The sequence below is a fragment of the Nerophis lumbriciformis genome, linkage group LG04 (assembly GCF_033978685.3).
Source record: "Nerophis lumbriciformis linkage group LG04, RoL_Nlum_v2.1, whole genome shotgun sequence".
Lineage (NCBI taxonomy): Eukaryota > Metazoa > Chordata > Actinopteri > Syngnathiformes > Syngnathidae > Nerophis > Nerophis lumbriciformis.
This window is the reverse complement of record NC_084551.2, coordinates 58,235,001-58,254,872: the sequence shown is the minus strand read 5'-3', so window position 1 is coordinate 58,254,872 and position 19,872 is coordinate 58,235,001. Positions and strand designations below refer to the sequence as shown.

Genomic DNA, 19,872 nt, shown 5'->3' with positions numbered 1-19,872 from the left:
CCTTTCATTTCAGGCAGATCAGCGTTTTGTTTGGAATGGCCATCTGCTGAGGGAGTTCATTGCACAGCCAGAGGTGAGAGTTCATCAGGGAATTTGTTTTTTTAATAAAGCATGTACTTGCAGTACTGCACTTTGTTGTTGCATTGATAGCATGGCAGTTTGACCACTGGACACAATTAGTGACGCACCATATACAGTGTACATGGTGTGTGCATGTACACTATATACACACATATATATGTATATATATATATATATATATATATATATATATATATATATATATATATATATATATATGTATACTGCCCCTGTAATTGTGTAGTATCAGCATTTATATGGCCCATACTGCCCCTGTAAATGTGAAATATCAGCTTTGGTATGACCCATACTGCCTCTGTAAATGTGAAGTATTAGCATTTCTATGACCCATACTGCCCCTGTAAATGTGAAATATCAGCTTTGGTATGACCCATACTGTCCATGTAAATGTGAATTAACAGCATTTATATGAACCATACTGCCCCTGTAAATGTGAAATATCAACATTTCTATGACCCATACTGCCCCTGTAAATGTGAAGTATCAGCATTGGCATGACCCATACTGCCCCTGTAAATGTGTAGTATCAGCATTTCTATGACCCATACTGCCCCTGTAAATGTGAAGTATCAGCATTGGTATGACCCATACTGTCCCTGTAAATGTGAAGTATCAGCATTTCTATGACCCATACTGCCCCTGTAAATGTGAAATATCAGCTTTGGTATGACCCATACTGCCCCTGTAAATGTGAAGTATCAGCATTGGTATGACCCATACTGCCCCTGTAAATGTGAAGTATCAGCTTTGGTATGACCCATACTGTCCCTGTAAATGTGAAGTATCAGCATTTCTATGACCCATACTGCCCCTGTAAATGTGAAATATCAGCTTTGGTATGACCCATACTGCCCCTGTAAATGTGAAGTATCAGCATTGGTATGACCCATACTGCCCCTGTAAATGTGAAGTATCAGCTTTGGTATGACCCATACTGCCCCTGAAAATGTGAAATATCAACATTTCTATGACCCATACTGCCCCTGTAAATGTGAAGTATCAGCATTGGCATGACCCATACTGCCCCTGTAAATGTGTAGTATCAGCATTTCTATGACCCATACTGCCCCTGTAAATGTGAAGTATCAGCATTGGTATGACCCATACTGTCCCTGTAAATGTGAAGTATCAGCATTTCTATGACCCATACTGCCCCTGTAAATGTGAAATATCAGCTTTGGTATGACCCATACTGCCCCTGTAAATGTGAAGTATCAGCATTGGTATGACCCATACTGCCCCTGTAAATGTGAAGTATCAGCTTTGGTATGACCCATACTGCCCATGTGAATGTAAAGTATCAGCATGAGTATGACCCATTCTGCCCCTGTAAATGTAAAGTATCAGCATTGGTATGACCCATACTGCCCCAGTAAATGTGAAGTATCAGCATTGGTATGACCCATGCTGCCCCTGTAAATGTGAAGTATCAGCATTGGTATGACCCATACTGCCCCTGTAAATACATAGTATTGAATCCACAGCCACATTAGTAGTACGGCCTAAGTATCAAACAGGAGAATTAAGTGATTATTACATTTGAACAGAAGTGTAGGTAGAAACATGTTCAAACAGAAAGTTAGCAGATATGTTATTAACAATAGTTTTGATAAAATAATAGAATGGGAAATGATGTTACTGCTTACATTAGCAGCCAAATGAGGAGCCCAGTTTGAAATAATCATCATTTAGATACCAAATATTATACGGCGATAAATGCTGGCTGAAATATAGATTTGATCATAAATATAGATTTGATCATTCCTTCCATGAGATCAGGCAAAGATTACCATGGGCACACTTAGGAGAAAATTACTATTTTCATGTTGTTGCATTTATAAGTAAGACCTCATAATTATCTGTCCAATAGTTATAGTGGACCCAGTGATGAGACCCAGTACTGTACCAGACTACTTTTGCAAGTAATACATGTACTGATTGACTTCGAAACAAGATGCAGACTTGTGTAAAGTGGAAGACCAGGTCTTGTGGCCAGGTCTTGTGGCCAGGTCTTGTGGCCAGGTCTTGGGGCCAGGTCTTGTGTCCTAAGTGCAATGTAACAAGTGCTACACATGTATGGTATGATGTATTGAAATATGGCACTCTTCTTTCACAGATGACTTTCAACTCAAGAACATTGAAGACACACTAATAAATTCCTGTTTTTGTTTTGTTTTTCTTGTAGTTGCACAAGTTTGTATTTCCTGTCATCCATGGATGTATCCTTTTGTTGTTGTCAGACAAAGTTTGTATTCCTCTCCACTTGTTTATCTTTCAGGCTATGTTATACAATTAGTGAGTACTTTCTTAAAGGCACAGGGCTCATTTGTATGCTAACCCACAATTCTTGTTTGTAAAACCTTTATTCAATGTTTTGTTTTCATTTATGATTGTTTTTTTGTTTTTTTACATTCTATCTTTCTCTGGAAAACTAAAGATAGAATTAGAAAGCAGGGAATGTTGATATCTCGTATGGGGATAAATGTACAAATCAGTAGGAGATCAGACACTTCTTTTCCTCACTGCATGTCTTAATACTGTATTATGAATGCCTAACCACTCTGTGTACTCAACTCACCTGTCTGTACATTGTGTGTTCCACATCAACTCACCTGTCTGTACGTTGTATGTTTCACATCAACTCACCTGTCTGTACGTTGTATGTTTCACATCAACTCACCTGTCTGTACGTTGTATGTTTCACATCAACTCACCTGCCTGTGATAAACTCACCTGTCTGTAATCAACTCACTTGTCTACATAATCCATTTTCCAGTAGGTCTGATCTCTCTGACTTTTCATGTCATTTTCTTAACACACCTTTTTCCTAGTCATCACCATGAAGTCCAGCTGTATCAACGGCAAAGTCTTTGACTGGACTATTATCTCAAGGAGAAGCTGCTTCAGAGCTGGTGTGCGATACTACGTCCGAGGTAATGATACTATGACCTAAGTAATGATACTGTGACCCTAAGTAATGATACTGTGACCCTAAGTAATTTTACTGTGACCTAGGTAATGATACTACGTCCGAGGTAATGATACTGTGACCTCGGTAATGATACTGTGACCTAGGTAATGATACTGTGACCTAGGTAATGATATTATGACCTAGTGAATGATACTACAACCTAGGTAATTATACTATGACCTAGGTATGATACTGTAACCTAAGTAATGATACTATGACCTAAGTAATGATACTATGACCTAAGTAATGATACTGTGACCTAAGTAATGATACTGTGACCTAGGTAATGATACTACGTCCGAGGTAATGATACTATGACCTCGGTAATGATACTATGACCTAGGTAATGATACTATGACCTCGGTAATGATACTGTGACCTCGGTAATGATACTGTGACGTATGTAATGATACTGTGACCTAGGTAATGATACTGTGACCTAAGTAATGATACTACGACCTAAGTAATGATACTACGACCTAGGTAATGATACTACGACCTAGGTAATGATATTATGACCTTGGTCATAATACTATGACCTAGGTAATGATACTATGACCTAGGTAATAATAATACGACCTAGGTAATGATACTACAACGTAGGTAATGATACTATGATTTAGGTAATGATACCACTACCAAGGTAATGGGATTATGACCTAAGTAATGATACTTTTACCGAGGTAATGATACTGTGACCTAAGTAATGATACTATGACCTAGGTATGATACTGTGACCTAAGTAATGATACTATGACCTAGGTCATGATACTGTGACCTAGGTCATGATACTACAACCTAGGTAATGATACTATGACCTAGGTAATGATACTTATACCGAGGTATTGATACTGTGACCTAGGTAATGATACCGTAACCTAGTTAATGATACTACGACCTAGGTAATGATACTACTACCGAGGTAATGATACTGTGACCTAAGTAATGATTCTATGACCTAGGTAATGATACTGTGACCTAGGTAATGATACTGTGACCTAGGTAATGATGCTGTGAGATAAGTAATGATACTATGACCTAGGTAATGATACTGTGACCTTAGTAATGATACTATGACCTAGGTACTGATACTATGACCTAAGTAATGATACTGTGACCTCGGTAATGATGCTGTGACCTCGGTACTGATACTATGACCTAGGTCATGATACTACGACCTCGGTAATGACACTGTGACCTAGGTAATGATACTATGACCTAGATAACGATTATACAATCTAGGTAATGATAATACGACCTTGTTAATGATACTGTGACCTAGGTAATGATACTACTACCTAGGTAATGATACTGTGACCTCGGTAGTAATATTATGACCTAGGTAATGATACTACAACCTAGGTAATGATACTGTGACCTAGGTAGTAATATTATGACCTAGGTAATGATACTACGACCTAGGTAATGATACTGTGACCTTGGTAATGATACTGTGACGTATGTAATGATACTGTGACCTAGGTAATGATACTGTAACATAGGTCATGATACTATGACCTAGGTAATGATACTATGAGATAAGTAAGGATACTATGACTTAGGTAATGATACTATGACCTAGGTACTGATATTATGAACTAAGTAATGATACTATGACCTAGGTAATGATACTGTGACCTACGTAATGATACTGTGACCTAAGTAATGATACTGTGACCTAGGTAATGATACTGTAACATAGGTAATGATACTATGAGATAAGTAATGATACTATGACCTAGGTAATGATGCTATGACCTAGGTAATGATACTATGACCTAGGTAATGATACTATGACCTAGGTCAGTGGTCCCCAACCTTTTTGTAACTGCGGACCGGTCAACGCTTGAAAACCGAGGGGGGGGGGGGGGTGTATGGTATTTATATATATATATATATATATTTTCAATAAAAAACACAATCATGTGTGCTTACGGACTGTATCCCTGCAGACTGTATTGATCTATATTGATATATAATGTAGGAACCACAAATATTAATAACAGAAAGAAGCAACCCTTTTGTGCGAAAGAGTGTAAATGGGGGGGAGAGGTTTTTTGGGTTGGTGCACTAATTGTAAGTGTATCTTTTGTTTTTTATGTTGATTTGATAAAAATATATATATATATATATTTATTTATTTTTTTAATTTCTTGTGCGGCCCGGTACAAATCGATCCACGGACCGGTGGTTGGGGACCACTCACCTAGGTAATGATACTATGACCTAGGTAATGATATTGTGAACTAAGTAATGATACTGTGACCTAAGTTATGATACTATGACTTAAGTTATGATACTATGACCTAGGTAATGATACTGCGACCTAGGTAATGATACTGTGACCTAAATTATGATACTATGACCTAGGTAATGATACTATGACCTAGGTAATGATACTGTGACCTAGGTAATGATACTATGACCTTAAGTTATGATACTATGACCTAGGTAATGATACTGTGACCTAGGTAATGATATTATGACCTAAGTAATGATACTATGCACAATTTTAATCCGAATGATTGTCATCTGGTTGTTTAACACTCTCAAAGTGTGCTTTAAAATGTATTTTTTAAACAAATCTGATCGTTGACATATGAACTACTTTAAAATGTCTTTTTTTAACAGTAAATCTGATTGTTGACATATGAACTACTTTAAAATGTCTTTTTTAAACATTAAATCTGATAGTTCACATATGAACTACTTTAAAATGTGTTTAAAAAAAATCTGATCGTTCACATATTAACTAAATTAAAATGTATTTTTTGAACATTAAATCTGATAGTTCATATATGAACTATTTTTAAATGTCTTTTTTTAACATTAAGGCTGATCATTAACATATGAACTACTTAAAAATGTCATATTAAATAAAGAAAACTACCTTAATGTGTTTTAATACGGTGATTGAATACTTGTACAAGACACAGTTGATTAGGAGGACTGAAAGTGAGAGGAGAATGAGCAAACTCATGAAACATAAGCACATGGTATCCATAGCGTATTTACACTCGTTAGCGTACAGTCGTGGACTGTTGTGAGATGCCACTCCTGCTTCATCCAGTCTTTCTGACCAGGGATCGACTCCGAGGGCCATGCTGCCAACTATGTGGAGACGGAGCAGATCGTGCAGTGCAACACTGCCAAGGCTTCCTTTGTTCAGGTGACCTGAAGCATAATACAATGATTATTCCCGTTAGCCACCTCCTACTTGCTGTACTGGACAATTTAGAATGCATTAAAAAAGAAAAACCTATGTCTTACAGAAAGATTGTGAATGACAGACAACATTCAGTTCCCCGTTAATACACTGAAATAGTTTGACAATAACATTTGATTTTAGATGTGTTTATATTGACCTGATTGAATGTTGGATAGTTTTGAGCAGGAGGGCGAGAAAGAAGAAAACACATCTTGCCCCACTTATTGCATGCAATACATAGCTCCACTAAGAAAGGAAAGAGAAAATATGACACATAACATGAGCGAGCAGCAAAGCCACGCCTCACTTAGCATGGGCCACGCCCAGCACGACACATCCAGGGCGTCAAGACTATACCCATATGATCAGGTAGAAGCCCAGCACCCATTCCCCACTGAGATGGCCAAGCTCACGGCCATCAAAACCAAACATCCACGAGAGTTTGGAAAACAAGCCCCTCCCGCGCTCAGGATTGGTCACCTCCTCCCAGGCCAACCATCGGCAGGCCCCGGCCATATGGCGACTAGACAAGGACATGGGGGCAGGCCCCCATGCGCCCACGCAGACACCCTCCGCCCGTCCCGCCAGAATACACGCAGTCCACCCTCAAGGCCAGCACAAAACCTGTGAGCAAGCCGCCTCCCCACCTTAAAGCCCCCCCAACGACCACCGTGCCCACACATATGCCACCCAGGCAAAGACTTCATCCATCTCAGGGACTGTTGGCGCCACCCCGACTCGCCTGCATAGGCCAGCAGCACGCAGATTTCCAAGGACAGCACTGCAGTAAAGGAGTAATGTTTTACAGTTCTGAAAGGTTGTAGTGTACCTTCAGCCTCAGTAGCAACTCCCGGTTCCGGTCATGGAAGATAGCCAGTAATGAGTACTGTTCTGAAAGGTTGTGTACCTTCAGCCTCAGTAGCGACTACCGGTTCCGGTCATGGAGGATAGCCAGTAATAAGTACTGTTCTAAAAAGGGTGACGTATATCTCCAGACTCAGTAGAGACTCCCGGTTCCGGTCATGCAGGATAGCCAGTAGTAAGTACTGTTCTGAAAGGTTGTAGTGAACCTTCAGCTTCAGTAGCAACTCCTGGTTCCGGTCACAAAGGATTGCCAGTAATAAGTACGGTTCTGAAAGGTCACACTGTACCTTCAGCCTCGGTAGAGACTCACGATTCCGGTCATGGAGGATAGCCAGTAATAAGTACTGTTCTGAAAGGTTGCCGTGTACATTCAGCCTCAGTAGAGACTCCCGGTTCCGATCTTGGAGGATAGCCAGTAATAAGTACTGTTCTGAATTAGATTAGATTAGATTAGTTTATTTCAAAGGAGACATTGCAATTTTCATCTGTAGTCCCCTGGCCATGATGTAAAAAAAAGCAGTACAATTACAATTTACAAGAAAAAGAAAAGAAAGAGAGAGAAAAAGAAAATAAGCACACAATGCATATACAATATGATAAAAAAATTAAATACAACATCACAACATAACATTTATCTCAGCATCTAAATAGGCTCCTCATTTAGTGCTGGCATGATGAGCCACATTTTAAAACATTTTGTGAAGGTCTTGTAAGTTGTGACCAGTTTAACCTTCTCAGGTACTGAGTTCCACACATTTGCACTCCTTACTGAAAGGTTGTAGTGTACCTTCAGCCTCAGTAGATATTCCCGGTTCCGGTCATGGATGATAGCCAATAATAAGTACGGTTCTGAAAGGTTGAAGTGTACCTTCAGCCTCAGTAGAGACTCCCGGTTCCGATCATGGAGGATAGCCAGTAATAAGTACGGTTCTGAAAGGTTGCAGTATACCTTCAGCCTCAGTAGCGACTCCCGGTTCCGGTCATGGAGGATAGCCAGTAATAAGTTATGTTCTGAAAGGTCGCACTATACCTTCAGCCTCAATAGAGACTCCCGGTTCCGGTCATGGAGGATAGCCAGTAATAAGTTATGTTCTGAAAGGTCGCACTGTACCTTCAGCCTTAATAGAGACTCCCGGTTCCGGTCATGGAGGATAGCCAGTAATAAGTATGGTTCTGAATTAGATTAGATTAGTTTATTTCAAAGGAGACATTGCAATTTCATGAAAACACATGACTACACATGGTTAAAAAGCCAGAATTAGCCAGAAGGTAGTCCCCTGGCCATGATGTAAAAAAGCAGTACAATTACAATTTACGAGAAAAAGAAAATAAGCACACAATACGTATACAATATGATAAAAAAATAAAATACATCATCACAACATAACATTTATCTCAGCATCAAAACAGGCTCCTCTTGTAGTGCTGGCATGATAAGCCACATTTAAAACATTTTTTGTGAAGGCCTTGTAAGTTGTGACCAATTTAACCTCCTCAGGTACTGAGTTCCACACATTTGCACTCCTTACTGAAAGGTTGTAGTGTACCTTCAGCCTCAGTAGATACTCCCGGTTCCGGTCATGGATGATAGCCAGGAATAAGTACGGTTCTGAAAGGTTGTAGTGTACCTTCAGCCTTAGTAACAACTCCCAGTTCCGGTCATGGAGGATAGCCAATAATAAGTACGGTTCTGAAAGGTTGTAGTATACCTTCAGCCTCAGTAGCAACTCCCGGTTCCGGTCACAGAGGATAGCCAGTAATAAGTACTATTCTGAAAGTTTGCCGTGTACCTTCAGCCTCAGTAGAGACTCTCGGTTCCGGTCATGGAGGATAGCCAGTAATAAGTACGGTTCTGAAAGGTCACACCGTACCCTCAGCCTCAATAGACACCCACGGTTCCGGTCATGGAGGATAGCCAGTAATAAGGATTGTTCTGAAAGGTCGCACTGTACCTTCAGCCTCAGTAGTGACTCCCGGTTCCGGTCATGGAGGATAGCCAGTAATAAGTACGGTTCTGAAAGGTTGTAATGTACCTTCAGCCTTAGTAGCAACTACCACTTCCGGTCATGGAGGATATTCAGTAATAAGTAGGGTTCTGAAAGTTCGCACTGTACCTTCAATCTCAGTAGAGATTACGGTTCAGGTCATGGAGGATAGCCAGTAATAAGTACTGTTCTGAAAGGTCGCACTGTACCCTCAGCCTCAGTAGCGACTCCCAGTTCTGGTCATGGAGGGTAGCCAGTTATAAGTACAGTTCTGAAAGGTTGTCGTGTACCTTCAGCCTTAGTAGCAACTCCCGGTTCCGGTCATGGAGGATAGCTAGTAATAAGTACGGTTTTGAAAGGCTGTCGTCTCCCTTCAGCCTGAGTAGCAACTCCTGGTTCCGGTCATAGAGGATAGCTAGTTAAAAGTACGGTTTTGAAAGGCTGTCGTATACCTTCGGCCTTAGTAGCAACTCCCGGGTCCGGTCATGGAAGATAGCTAGTTAAAAGTACGGTTTTGAAAGGCTGTCGTATACCTTCAGCCTTAGTAGCAACTCCCGGGTCCGGTCATGGAGGATAGCTAGTTAAAAGTACGGTTTTGAAAGGCTGTCGTATACCTTCAGCCTGAGTAGCAACTCCCGGTTCCGGTCATGGAGGATAGCTAGTTAAAAGTACGGTTTTGAAAGGCTGTCGTATACCTTCAGCCTGAGTAGCAACTCCCGGTTCCGGTCATGAAGGATAGCCAGTGATAAGTACGTTTTGGAAAGCTTGTAGTGTACCTTCAGCCTTAGCAGCAACTCCCGCTTCCGGTCATGGAGGATAGCCAGTAATAAGTATGGTTCTGAAAGGTTGTAGTGTCCCTTTAACCTCAGTAGCAACTTCCGGTTCCGGTCACAGAGGATAGCCAGTAGTAAGTACTGTTCTGAAAGTTTGCCGTGTACCTTCAGCCTCAGTAGAGACTCTCGGTTCCGGTCATGGAGGATAGCCAGTAATAAGTACGGTTCTGAAAGGTCACACCGTACCCTCAGCCTCAATAGACACCCACGGTTCCGGTCATGGAGGATAGCCAGTAATAAGGATTGTTCTGAAAGGTCGCACTGTACCTTCAGCCTCAGTAGTGACTCCCGGTTCCGGTCATGGAGGATAGCCAGTAATAAGTACGGTTCTGAAAGGTTGTAATGTACCTTCAGCCTTAGTAGCAACTACCACTTCCGGTCATGGAGGATATTCAGTAATAAGTAGGGTTCTGAAAGTTCGCACTGTACCTTCAATCTCAGTAGAGATTACGGTTCAGGTCATGGAGGATAGCCAGTAATAAGTACTGTTCTGAAAGGTCGCACTGTACCCTCAGCCTCAGTAGCGACTCCCAGTTCTGGTCATGGAGGGTAGCCAGTTATAAGTACAGTTCTGAAAGGTTGTCGTGTACCTTCAGCCTTAGTAGCAACTCCCGGTTCCGGTCATGGAGGATAGCTAGTAATAAGTACGGTTTTGAAAGGCTGTCGTCTACCTTCAGCCTGAGTAGCAACTCCTGGTTCCGGTCATAGAGGATAGCTAGTTAAAAGTACGGTTTTGAAAGGCTGTCGTATACCTTCGGCCTTAGTAGCAACTCCCGGGTCCGGTCATGGAAGATAGCTAGTTAAAAGTACGGTTTTGAATGGCTGTCGTATACCTTCAGCCTTAGTAGCAACTCCCGGGTCCGGTCATGGAGGATAGCTAGTTAAAAGTACGGTTTTGAAAGGCTGTCGTATACCTTCAGCCTGAGTAGCAACTCCCGGTTCCGGTCATGGAGGATAGCTAGTTAAAAGTACGGTTTTGAAAGGCTGTCGTATACCTTCAGCCTGAGTAGCAACTCCCGGTTCCGGTCATGAAGGATAGCCAGTGATAAGTACGTTTTGGAAAGCTTGTAGTGTACCTTCAGCCTCAGGAGCAACTCCCAGTTCCAGTCGTGGAGGATAGCATGTTTGCTAACTGTAGTTTTACATACAGGACTAACTGAGGCTGTGTGACCCAGCATCTGGCACTGGAAGCAAGCTCCTTCCCAGTTCCTCATTGGTTTGAGACCAAGTAAACTGGCCAGCCCTTTAAAAGTGTCATTATTGACAAAAGGATATTATTTTTACATGATTGGTCTTTTATTTCCTTCTTAGACCAGAGGCTCGATCCCCTTCTACTGGTCCCAAAGGCCTAACCTCAAGTACAAGCCGAGACCACAGATCAGCAAAACCGTCAACCATGTAAATGAGTCAACTCTCTTCTTTTGCTTGACCTTTCCTTTGCTCATGGGCTTTTCCCTTGCTCTGGTCCTGCTCCAGCTGGATGGATTCCAGAGACACTTTGACTCTCAGATTCTTCTTTACGGCAAACAAGTCATCTTGAACCTGGTAAGATGATCCCATGTCTGACTTCCAAACAAATGTGACCTGACTGAAGACTCCATCCAAGTGAAAGCAGGAGAACTGATCAAGGAAGAAGGTTGTTGATATTGTCTTCATCCAAGTGAAGTCTTCTTCCCCCCAGATCAACCAGAAGGGCTCAGAAAAGCCACTGGAGCAGGCCTTTGAAAAGATGGTGGCCAGCCTTGGAAACGGCACCATCAAGTAAGATGGTACATGACCTTTGACTGCATTGTCCTGGCGACTCACCTCTGCTTCGCAGGTACGTGGCGTTTGACTTCCACAGGGAGTGCAGTCGGATGAGGTGGCATCGCCTCCAGCTCTTGTTGGACATGGTTGCTGAGCTCCAAGAGGAATTTGGGTCAGTCGGTTCTGGTGCTCCTTCTATTACATGGTCAGCACCAGTCGTAACCGTGCACCTGGGCGCAGGTATTTCCTGGTGGATTCAGACGGGAAGGTGCTGTTGAACCAGGAGGGGGCATTCCGGAGCAACTGCATGGACTGTCTGGACCGTACCAATGTCATCCAGAGTTTGCTGGCCAGGCGCTCCCTACAGTCACAGCTCCGGGTAAGACAACATGTCATCTTCCTACACTGTTCCAATGTCCATTTCTCTGATGATGCAATTGTTGATGACTGAAGTGTTGATATCAACCAAACCTAACACCCCACCCCCCGCCCCCCTTCCACATCCCACACGCCGGATTGTAAATAATTCTATGTATATACTCTGATGATTATCTTGTGTGATGACTGTATTATGATGATAGTGTATACTGTATCTGTATCATGAATCAATTTAAGTGGACCCCGACTTAAACAAGTTGAAAAACTTATTGGGGTGATACCATTTCGTGGTCAAATGTACGGAGTATGTACTGCACTGTGCAATCTACTAATAAAGGTTTCAATCAATCAATCAATCAATCAAACAGATGTCAGAATGGAATCGTTCATAACATTGATTTGGATTCAGGATTAGTTTTTGCGCAATGCCAGTGTTCAAGAAAGAAACTGCCTGTGTGGCAGCTTTGTGTCATTAGACTCCACTTTTGCTCTTTTACCTTTTCTTTTTCTAGTAATAGGAATGTGTGAATGTGCTGCTAAATATAGAGCTGCACATGTCCGTCCAAGATCCTTCCATTGTCTAGACGGCCCTGGAGGAGCTTCTAATAGTCCAGAAACATACAGAGCACCTCAGATTGGAGCCGTGGATGTCGAGTAAATGAATGTTTCCATGGTGACTTTTTCCAATACGTGTTTTGATACGCTCTTTGGAGTGCACAAGACCCGTAGGGTATAGTGCAGTGCACCACCTGAAAATGAAAGTGTTGTTTCATTTCATTCACACAAAAGCTGAAGCACCTTCTGAGTGTTTGTTCTCTCAAAGTGGAGGCACGTACCAAACCATGTGTACCCGTATAGAAGAGATGGAACTCAGTAGCACTTTTTCACCAGTCTGGTTCTGTCAGTCTCAGTGGTGTGGCCACATGAGATTTCATTTGATCATCTATTATTACTCACAAAAATGTGTTTTCTTTCACCCTTTCGATATCTACTCCGTCTGTTTGTATTGTCTGACTTTCTCTTCTACTCTTACCAAAAAGCATTATTTCACTTTTACTGAGATTCAAAGAAAGCATCTTTTTAATGTGTTCATTTCTTCTGTTATTATTGTATGATCTTCTGTATGTTCTCTCCTGAACAAAACACAGTTGTATCATCTGCAAATAATTGTATGTTGTATATTTTTATATGAGATTCATCTCTTTAATGTGTTCATTTCTTCTGTTATTATTTGTATTAACTTGTGTGTTTCCTCCTGACCAAGAGGCCGACCTTGTGTTGTGTGTTGAGCTGCACAAGACGCTGTCATGGCTTCACTGCCATCAAAGCGATGTAAAAGGTTTATTCTGGCGGTTGCAGCAGCCTCACACGGCACAACACAGCATATTTACACCTCGGAAAAGTAATGAGGATGCGCGGCAAACACATAACATCAGCTGAAATTTGGTAGCAAACATGGCGCCCTGAAGTATTGCGAGTAGCTTGTGAGCAGTCATTGATGGGATCACCAGAAAGCGCGCTTCCTGGTCTGGTTGTGCCAGTCTGACTGTGCTGTGCCCTCACAGAGAATGGGCATCCTCCACGCCAACCAGCACTTGGAGGACCAAGCAGATTTTGAGAAGATGTACAAGAATGGTGAGTGTTTCTTTTGACGAAGTCTTTGCTTCTCCGCTTCCTCTTGACTTCCTGGGTGTTTGCCTGCAGCTTGGGCAGACAACGCAGATGCTTGCGCCAAACAATATGCGGGCACCGGAGCCTTGAAGACCGACTTCACCAGGTGACTGATTGTGTGAGAATGACGCTGACGGTGAACTTGCAGTCACAGTGTGGCTCCTCCATCTTTTAGGACCGGCAAAAGAACTCAGTGGGGGCTGCTGATGGACGGCTGGAACTCGATGATCCGATATTACAAGAACAACTTCTCCGATGGCTTTCGACAGGTAGGTCCACTTTTTGCTCAGTCCCTGCTCTTGTGTGCTTGGCCAAGACACTTCACCGACCATGCCAATATGGCCGACAACGACGATAAAGTGAAACTGAAAGTTGAACTTGCATCAAAAGTTGATGATGCGAGGGCGGCGCTACAAACATGCAGAGCATTTGCCAGCACAGTGATGACCTCACATCCTGTTGTACACTTAGCACCGGTTCAAATGATAGAAGTGTAGAGAACAAAGAGTAACAACTATTATTACCAGCTCACTCTTAAATATGACATTATTGGTCTCCTTCTGGTCACTAACAATGATTCAACAAGTTAACACTTATGAACACACACAAAAATATCCAAAATTGGTACAGTTGAGTATAGGTATCGATTTCCAGGTACCAGAAATTGGTATTGTATCGGTCCAAATGTGAAAAATATCATCCCAATTCACACTGCACACAATTAATCACATGTTCATTTCCATGATGGCTTCTCGCAATCATGAAAATATGGAAAAAAACAACCATTAATGGCCACTCAACATGTATGCAAATTCCTGTAACGGTGAAACGGGCGAGTAGACAAAGAATCAAACTGCAGTGTCAAAAGAAGAAATCAGCAATGGTCATACATGCTTGCCTTCTTAGTGCCAACAACTACAACTCTATGCTAATCAATAAGCACTTAACTCCGCAAAAAAAGGCAAGTCAATTGATTGCCCACAGTGCCGCCCACACTAGTGAATGAATGAATGATGGGTGGTGGTGGGAGGGGCTTTGTGCCGCTCACACTGGTGAATGAATGAATGATGGGTGGTGGTGGGAGGGGCTGTGTGCCGCTCACACTGGTGAATGAATGATGGGTGGTGGTGGGAGAGGCTGTGTGCTGCTCACACTGGTGAATGAATGAATGATGTGTGGTGGTGGGAGGGGCTGTGTGCTGCTCACATTGGTGAATGAATGAATGATGGGTGGTGGTGGGAGGGGGTTTGTGCTGCTCACACTGTTGAATGAATGAATGATGGGTGGTGGTGGTGGGAGGGGGTTTGTGCTGCTCACACTGTTGAATGAATGAATGATGGGTTGTGGTGGGAGGGGCTGTGTGCTGCTTACACTGGTGAATAAGTGAATGGTGGGTGGTGGTAGGAGGGGTTAGGGCAACCACGCTTCCATCAGTCTACACCAGGGCAGCTGTGGCTACAAATGTAGCGTACCACCAGCACCAGCAGCAGGTGTGAATGAATGATGGCTTCTCACTTTTCTGTGAAGCACTTTGACTGTCTAGAAAAGTGCTTTATAAATCTAATCCATTATTATTTTTAAAGAGAAGTTGACATAGATATGAGTGAAATGTTGTCATTGTGAGGAGAAATAACTTTTGTTTAGGAAATAATCATTCATCCTCAAAACATGTCCTGAACTAAACAATGTGGACACTTGGAAGTAGGACGCTAACGCTAGCAAGAATAAATCATACACACACTCTGTTGTGTTGTTGTGAACGACATCATGGATGTAACATCAATGTACAAACAATCATACAAACCCATCTCATCTTCTTGTTTTTGTCAAAAGTCTAGCAGACACATTTTGTACCAAGTGTAATATTTTAATGCTAGACATAGGGAGACCCGAAAATAATACGTTACAGTAATGGAGACGAGACGTAACGATCGCATGAATAATGATCTCAGCGTCGCTAGTGGACAAAATGGAACGAATTTTAGCGATATTACGGAGATGAAAGAAGTCTGTTTTAGTAACACTCTTAATGTGTGACTCAAACGAGAGAGTTGTTTTAGTAACACTCTTAATGTGTGACTCAAACGAGAGAGTTGTTTTAGTAACACTCTTAATGTGTCACTCAAACGAGAGAGTTGTTTTAGTAACACTCTTAATGTGTTACTCAAACGAGAGAGTTGTTTTAGTAACACTCTTAATGTGTGACTCAAACGAGAGAGTTGTTTTAGTAACACTCTTAATGTGTGACTCAAACGAGAGAGTTGTTTTAGTAACACTCTGAATGTGTGACTCAAACGAGAGAGTTGTTTTAGTAACACTCTTAATGTGTGACTCAAGCGAGAGAGTTGTTTTAGTAACACTCTTAATGTGTGACTCAAACGAGAGAGTTGTTTTAGTAACACTCTTAATGTGTGACTCAAACGAGAGAGTTGTTTTAGTAACGCTCTTAATGTGTGACTCAAACGAGAGAGTTGTTTTAGTAACACTCTTAATGTGTGACTCAAGCGAGAGAATTGTTTTAGTAACACTCTTAATGTGTGACTCAAGCGAGAGAGTTGTTTTAGTAACACTCTTAATGTGTGACTCAAACGAGAGAGTTGTTTTAGTAACATTCTTAATGTGTCACTCAAACGAGAGAGTTGTTTTAGTAACACTCTTAATGTGTGACTCAAACGAGAGAGTTGTTTTAGTAACACTCTTAATGTGTGACTCAAACGGGAGAGTTGTTTTAGTAACACTCTTAATGTGTGACTCAAACGAGAGAGTTGTTTTAGTAACACTCTTAATGTGTGACTCAAACGAGAGAGTTGTTTTAGTAACACTCTTAATGTGTGACTCAAACGAGAGAGTTGTTTTAGTAACACTCTTAATGTGTGACTCAAACGAGAGAGTTGTTTTAGTAACACTCTTAATGTGTGACTCAAACGAGAGAGTTGGGTGGAAGATAATACCCAGATTCTTTACCGAGTCGCCTTGTGTAATTGTTTGGTTGTCAAATGTTAAGGTGGTATTATTAAATAGGTGTATAATTGTTTGGTTGTCAAATGTTAAGGTGGTATTATTAAATAGGTGTATAATTGTTTGGTTGTCAAATGTTAAGGTGGTATTATTAAATAGGTGTATAATTGTTTGGTTGTCAAATGTTAAGGTGGTATTATTAAATAGGTGTATAATTGTTTGGTTGTCAAATGTTAAGGTGGTATTATTAAAAAGGTGTCGGTGTTTAGCAGGACCGATAATCAGCATTTTCGTTTTCTTCGCGTTAAGTTGCAAAAAGTTAGCGGACATCCATTGTTTAATTTCATTAAGACACGCCTCCAGCTGACTACAATCTGGCATGTTGGTCATCTTTAGGGGCATGTAGAGTTGGGTGTCATCAGCATAACAGTGAAAGCTAACACCGTATTTGCCTATGATGTCACCTAGCGGCAGCATGTAGATGCTGAAGAGTGCAGGGCCAAGAACCGAACCCTGAGGAACTCCACACGTTACCTTAACATAGTCCGAGGTCACATTGTTATGGGAGACGCACTGCATCCTGTCAGTAAGATAAGAGTTAAACCTCGACAAGGCTAAGTCTGACATACCAATACGTGTTTTGATACGCTCTAATAAAATATTATGATGGCTGGTATGGAAAGCAGCGCTAAGATGAAGAAGCAGCAACATAGATGACATCCATGGTTAGCAGTAGATCATTAGTCATTTTTGCGAGGGCTGTCTCCGTAGAGTGATTTGCCCTGAAACCGGACTGAAAGGGTTCACAGAGATTGTTAGACGTTAAGTGTTCATTTAGCTGCTGTGCAACTATTTTTTTGAGGATTTTCTAAATAAAGGGAAGGTGGGTACTTTACCATGAGGTCAGGATCGTGGTTAGGTCTTTTGAGCAGAGGATGAATAAACGCTTTTTTGAATGCTCGGGGAACAGTGCCAGAGGAAAGTGATACATTTATAATATTTAGTACTGATGGTCCTAATATTACAAACAGTTCTTTGATAAGTTTCCCAGGAAGTGGGTCAAGTAAACATGTTGTTTGTTTTATCCCATTTACACACTGCAGGAGTTCCTGTAATGTTATTTCATCAAAAAGAGAGAGACTATTTTGGATTGCAGTATCCGTCGTAGATACATTCGTATCTGTGTTAATAAAACCCAGTTGTAGCTTTAATCTCCTTTCTAATGACTTACATTTTCTTATTAAAGAAATGTATTAACTAATAACGTTTTTGTTAAGATTGTTGTCTCTGATGACCTCATTAACTAAAAACATTTTGGGAGACAATGATCTTATGTTTAAAAAGCCCATATTATAGGTAGTGGGCTGTTTTGAGGAATTTTTGTTAATGTTATCCGTAGTAGTAATATTAATAAAGTTACGTGTATTTTGTGTAGTGCGCTTTAAATAATTTCGACCATATCTAGGAATTGATATGACAAGAATCTTCAGATTGTTTGCTTGGTGCTGCAATACACTGAACGCATCATAAATTGCCACCTCAGTAGAATGCATGTCCACCTCTGGCACAGTCCCTACAGAAAAAACATAATGAGAGTTGTGTATTATTCTAGGAGAAATGCTATGTGTGCAGGAATTTTCCAACCTGGCGCTGGTTAGTTAACTGACTCCTCACCCGGACTAACAGACTCTGTAGTTGCCTGTGACCGGGCTTGCTCTAGTGTAGTTAGTCAAGTGTGACTCAAACAGTAGTCTATGTTCCTAGGCAGAATGATGGCGCCTTCCTGGTTAGGGTGAAGGCTGTCCCTCATCAACAAGCCCAGTTTGCCCCAGAAAGAGGGACGATTATTAATAAACGTTAGTCCCTGTTGTCTACAAAAACTAGCCAGCCACTTGTTAAGCGAGACTAATCTGCTATAACTCTCATGCCTTTCGCAGGAAGGCAGCCAGAGACAAGTACTCCATGCCTGGACATCTTTTAGCCAGATTACAAGTCCTAGCTATGTTCCTCTTTGTAATCTCTGACTGTCTCATCCTAGTGTCATTGGAGCCAACGTGTACAACTATGTTTGCATAGCTACTGATGCGATTAGCCTGTCGTACGTGTTTACGAGGCCTTTTACGAGTTAGCTCCCTAAGATTAGCTTCAATGTCAGGTGCTCCGGCCCCGGGAATACACTTAATTGTGGCTGGTTTGCTAAGCTTTATGTTTCGGGGGATGGAGTCCCCTATGACTAAGGTGTGGTGCCCAGTAGACTGGGGTGTAGGACTAGCTAAAGGGCTAAATCTATTATGCGTCTCAATCGGTTCACCATTTCTTATAGGCTGCTTTTTTTTTTTTTTCTCTCTTTTTTTTGTCATAAAGAAATACAATCGTGTGCTTACGGACTGTATCCCTGCAGACTGTATTGATATATAATGTAGGAACCAGAAATATTCATAACAGAAAGAAAAAACCCTTTTGTGCGAATGAGTGTAAATCGGGGAGGGAGGTTTTTTGGTTTGGTGCAATAATTGTAAGTGTATCTTGTGTTTTTTATGTTGATTTAATAGAATTAAAAAAATATTTTTTTATTTTGATTTTTTTTAATTTCTTGAGCGGCCCGGTACCAATCGATCCACGGACTGGTACACGACCGCGGCCCGGTGGTTGGGAACTACTGGTCTACATAACATGTAAATGTGGTTCTTTGGTCCACATGTTGGCATAACTGCATTATTAAACATAGTTGACTTGTTTAAGACATAAAAAGTAGGTGTGGATAAAAGACTTCCCTGCTGTGAAATGTTACATGATGTTGCTAGTGTACAACCTTTAGTGCTAGTGACAATGCTAACAAAAAGGCAGTATTTAATATATTTATTGACACCCATTACATATGGTACCAATAAGAGTACTGATGAATATTGATAGAAATATGGATGTGTGTATTGATCAAATCATAATGATATGCAGTACATCCCAATTTGGAAGAGGTGAAATGTAAAGAAGTGACTAGTGTGCCCAGTGAAATGTGAGAAGTGTACTTCCTCATGTGAAGAACTCTATTGATCTTTAGTCTGGTGTTGCCACAGGACTCCATCGACCTGTTCCTGGGCAACTTTGCTGTGGATGAAGGCGATACCACGACACCACTGCGAGAGCCCAAGGACTGGA

At 41.4% G+C, this 19,872-nt stretch overlaps 1 protein-coding gene across 2 annotated transcripts in view; it reads left to right on the top strand.

The window, feature by feature from the left end:
• LOC133605080 (phosphatidylinositol-3-phosphatase SAC1-B) overlaps positions 1–19,872 on the top strand; it is a 41,116-nt gene that overhangs the window by 20,527 nt on the left and 717 nt on the right. For both annotated transcript variants that reach the window (XM_061958406.2, XM_061958415.2), the window contains exons 6-18: positions 14–73; positions 2,288–2,321; positions 2,934–3,035; positions 6,157–6,242; positions 11,275–11,361; positions 11,440–11,508; positions 11,645–11,724; positions 11,783–11,881; positions 11,950–12,088; positions 13,653–13,722; positions 13,792–13,864; positions 13,934–14,027; positions 19,791–19,872. The exon at positions 19,791–19,872 is cut by the window's right edge and continues 11 nt beyond it. In XM_061958406.2, coding sequence (XP_061814390.1) covers positions 14–73; positions 2,288–2,321; positions 2,934–3,035; positions 6,157–6,242; positions 11,275–11,361; positions 11,440–11,508; positions 11,645–11,724; positions 11,783–11,881; positions 11,950–12,088; positions 13,653–13,722; positions 13,792–13,864; positions 13,934–14,027; positions 19,791–19,872 — 1,075 coding nt within the window. The remainder of the gene's footprint in view (positions 1–13; positions 74–2,287; positions 2,322–2,933; positions 3,036–6,156; positions 6,243–11,274; positions 11,362–11,439; positions 11,509–11,644; positions 11,725–11,782; positions 11,882–11,949; positions 12,089–13,652; positions 13,723–13,791; positions 13,865–13,933; positions 14,028–19,790) is intronic.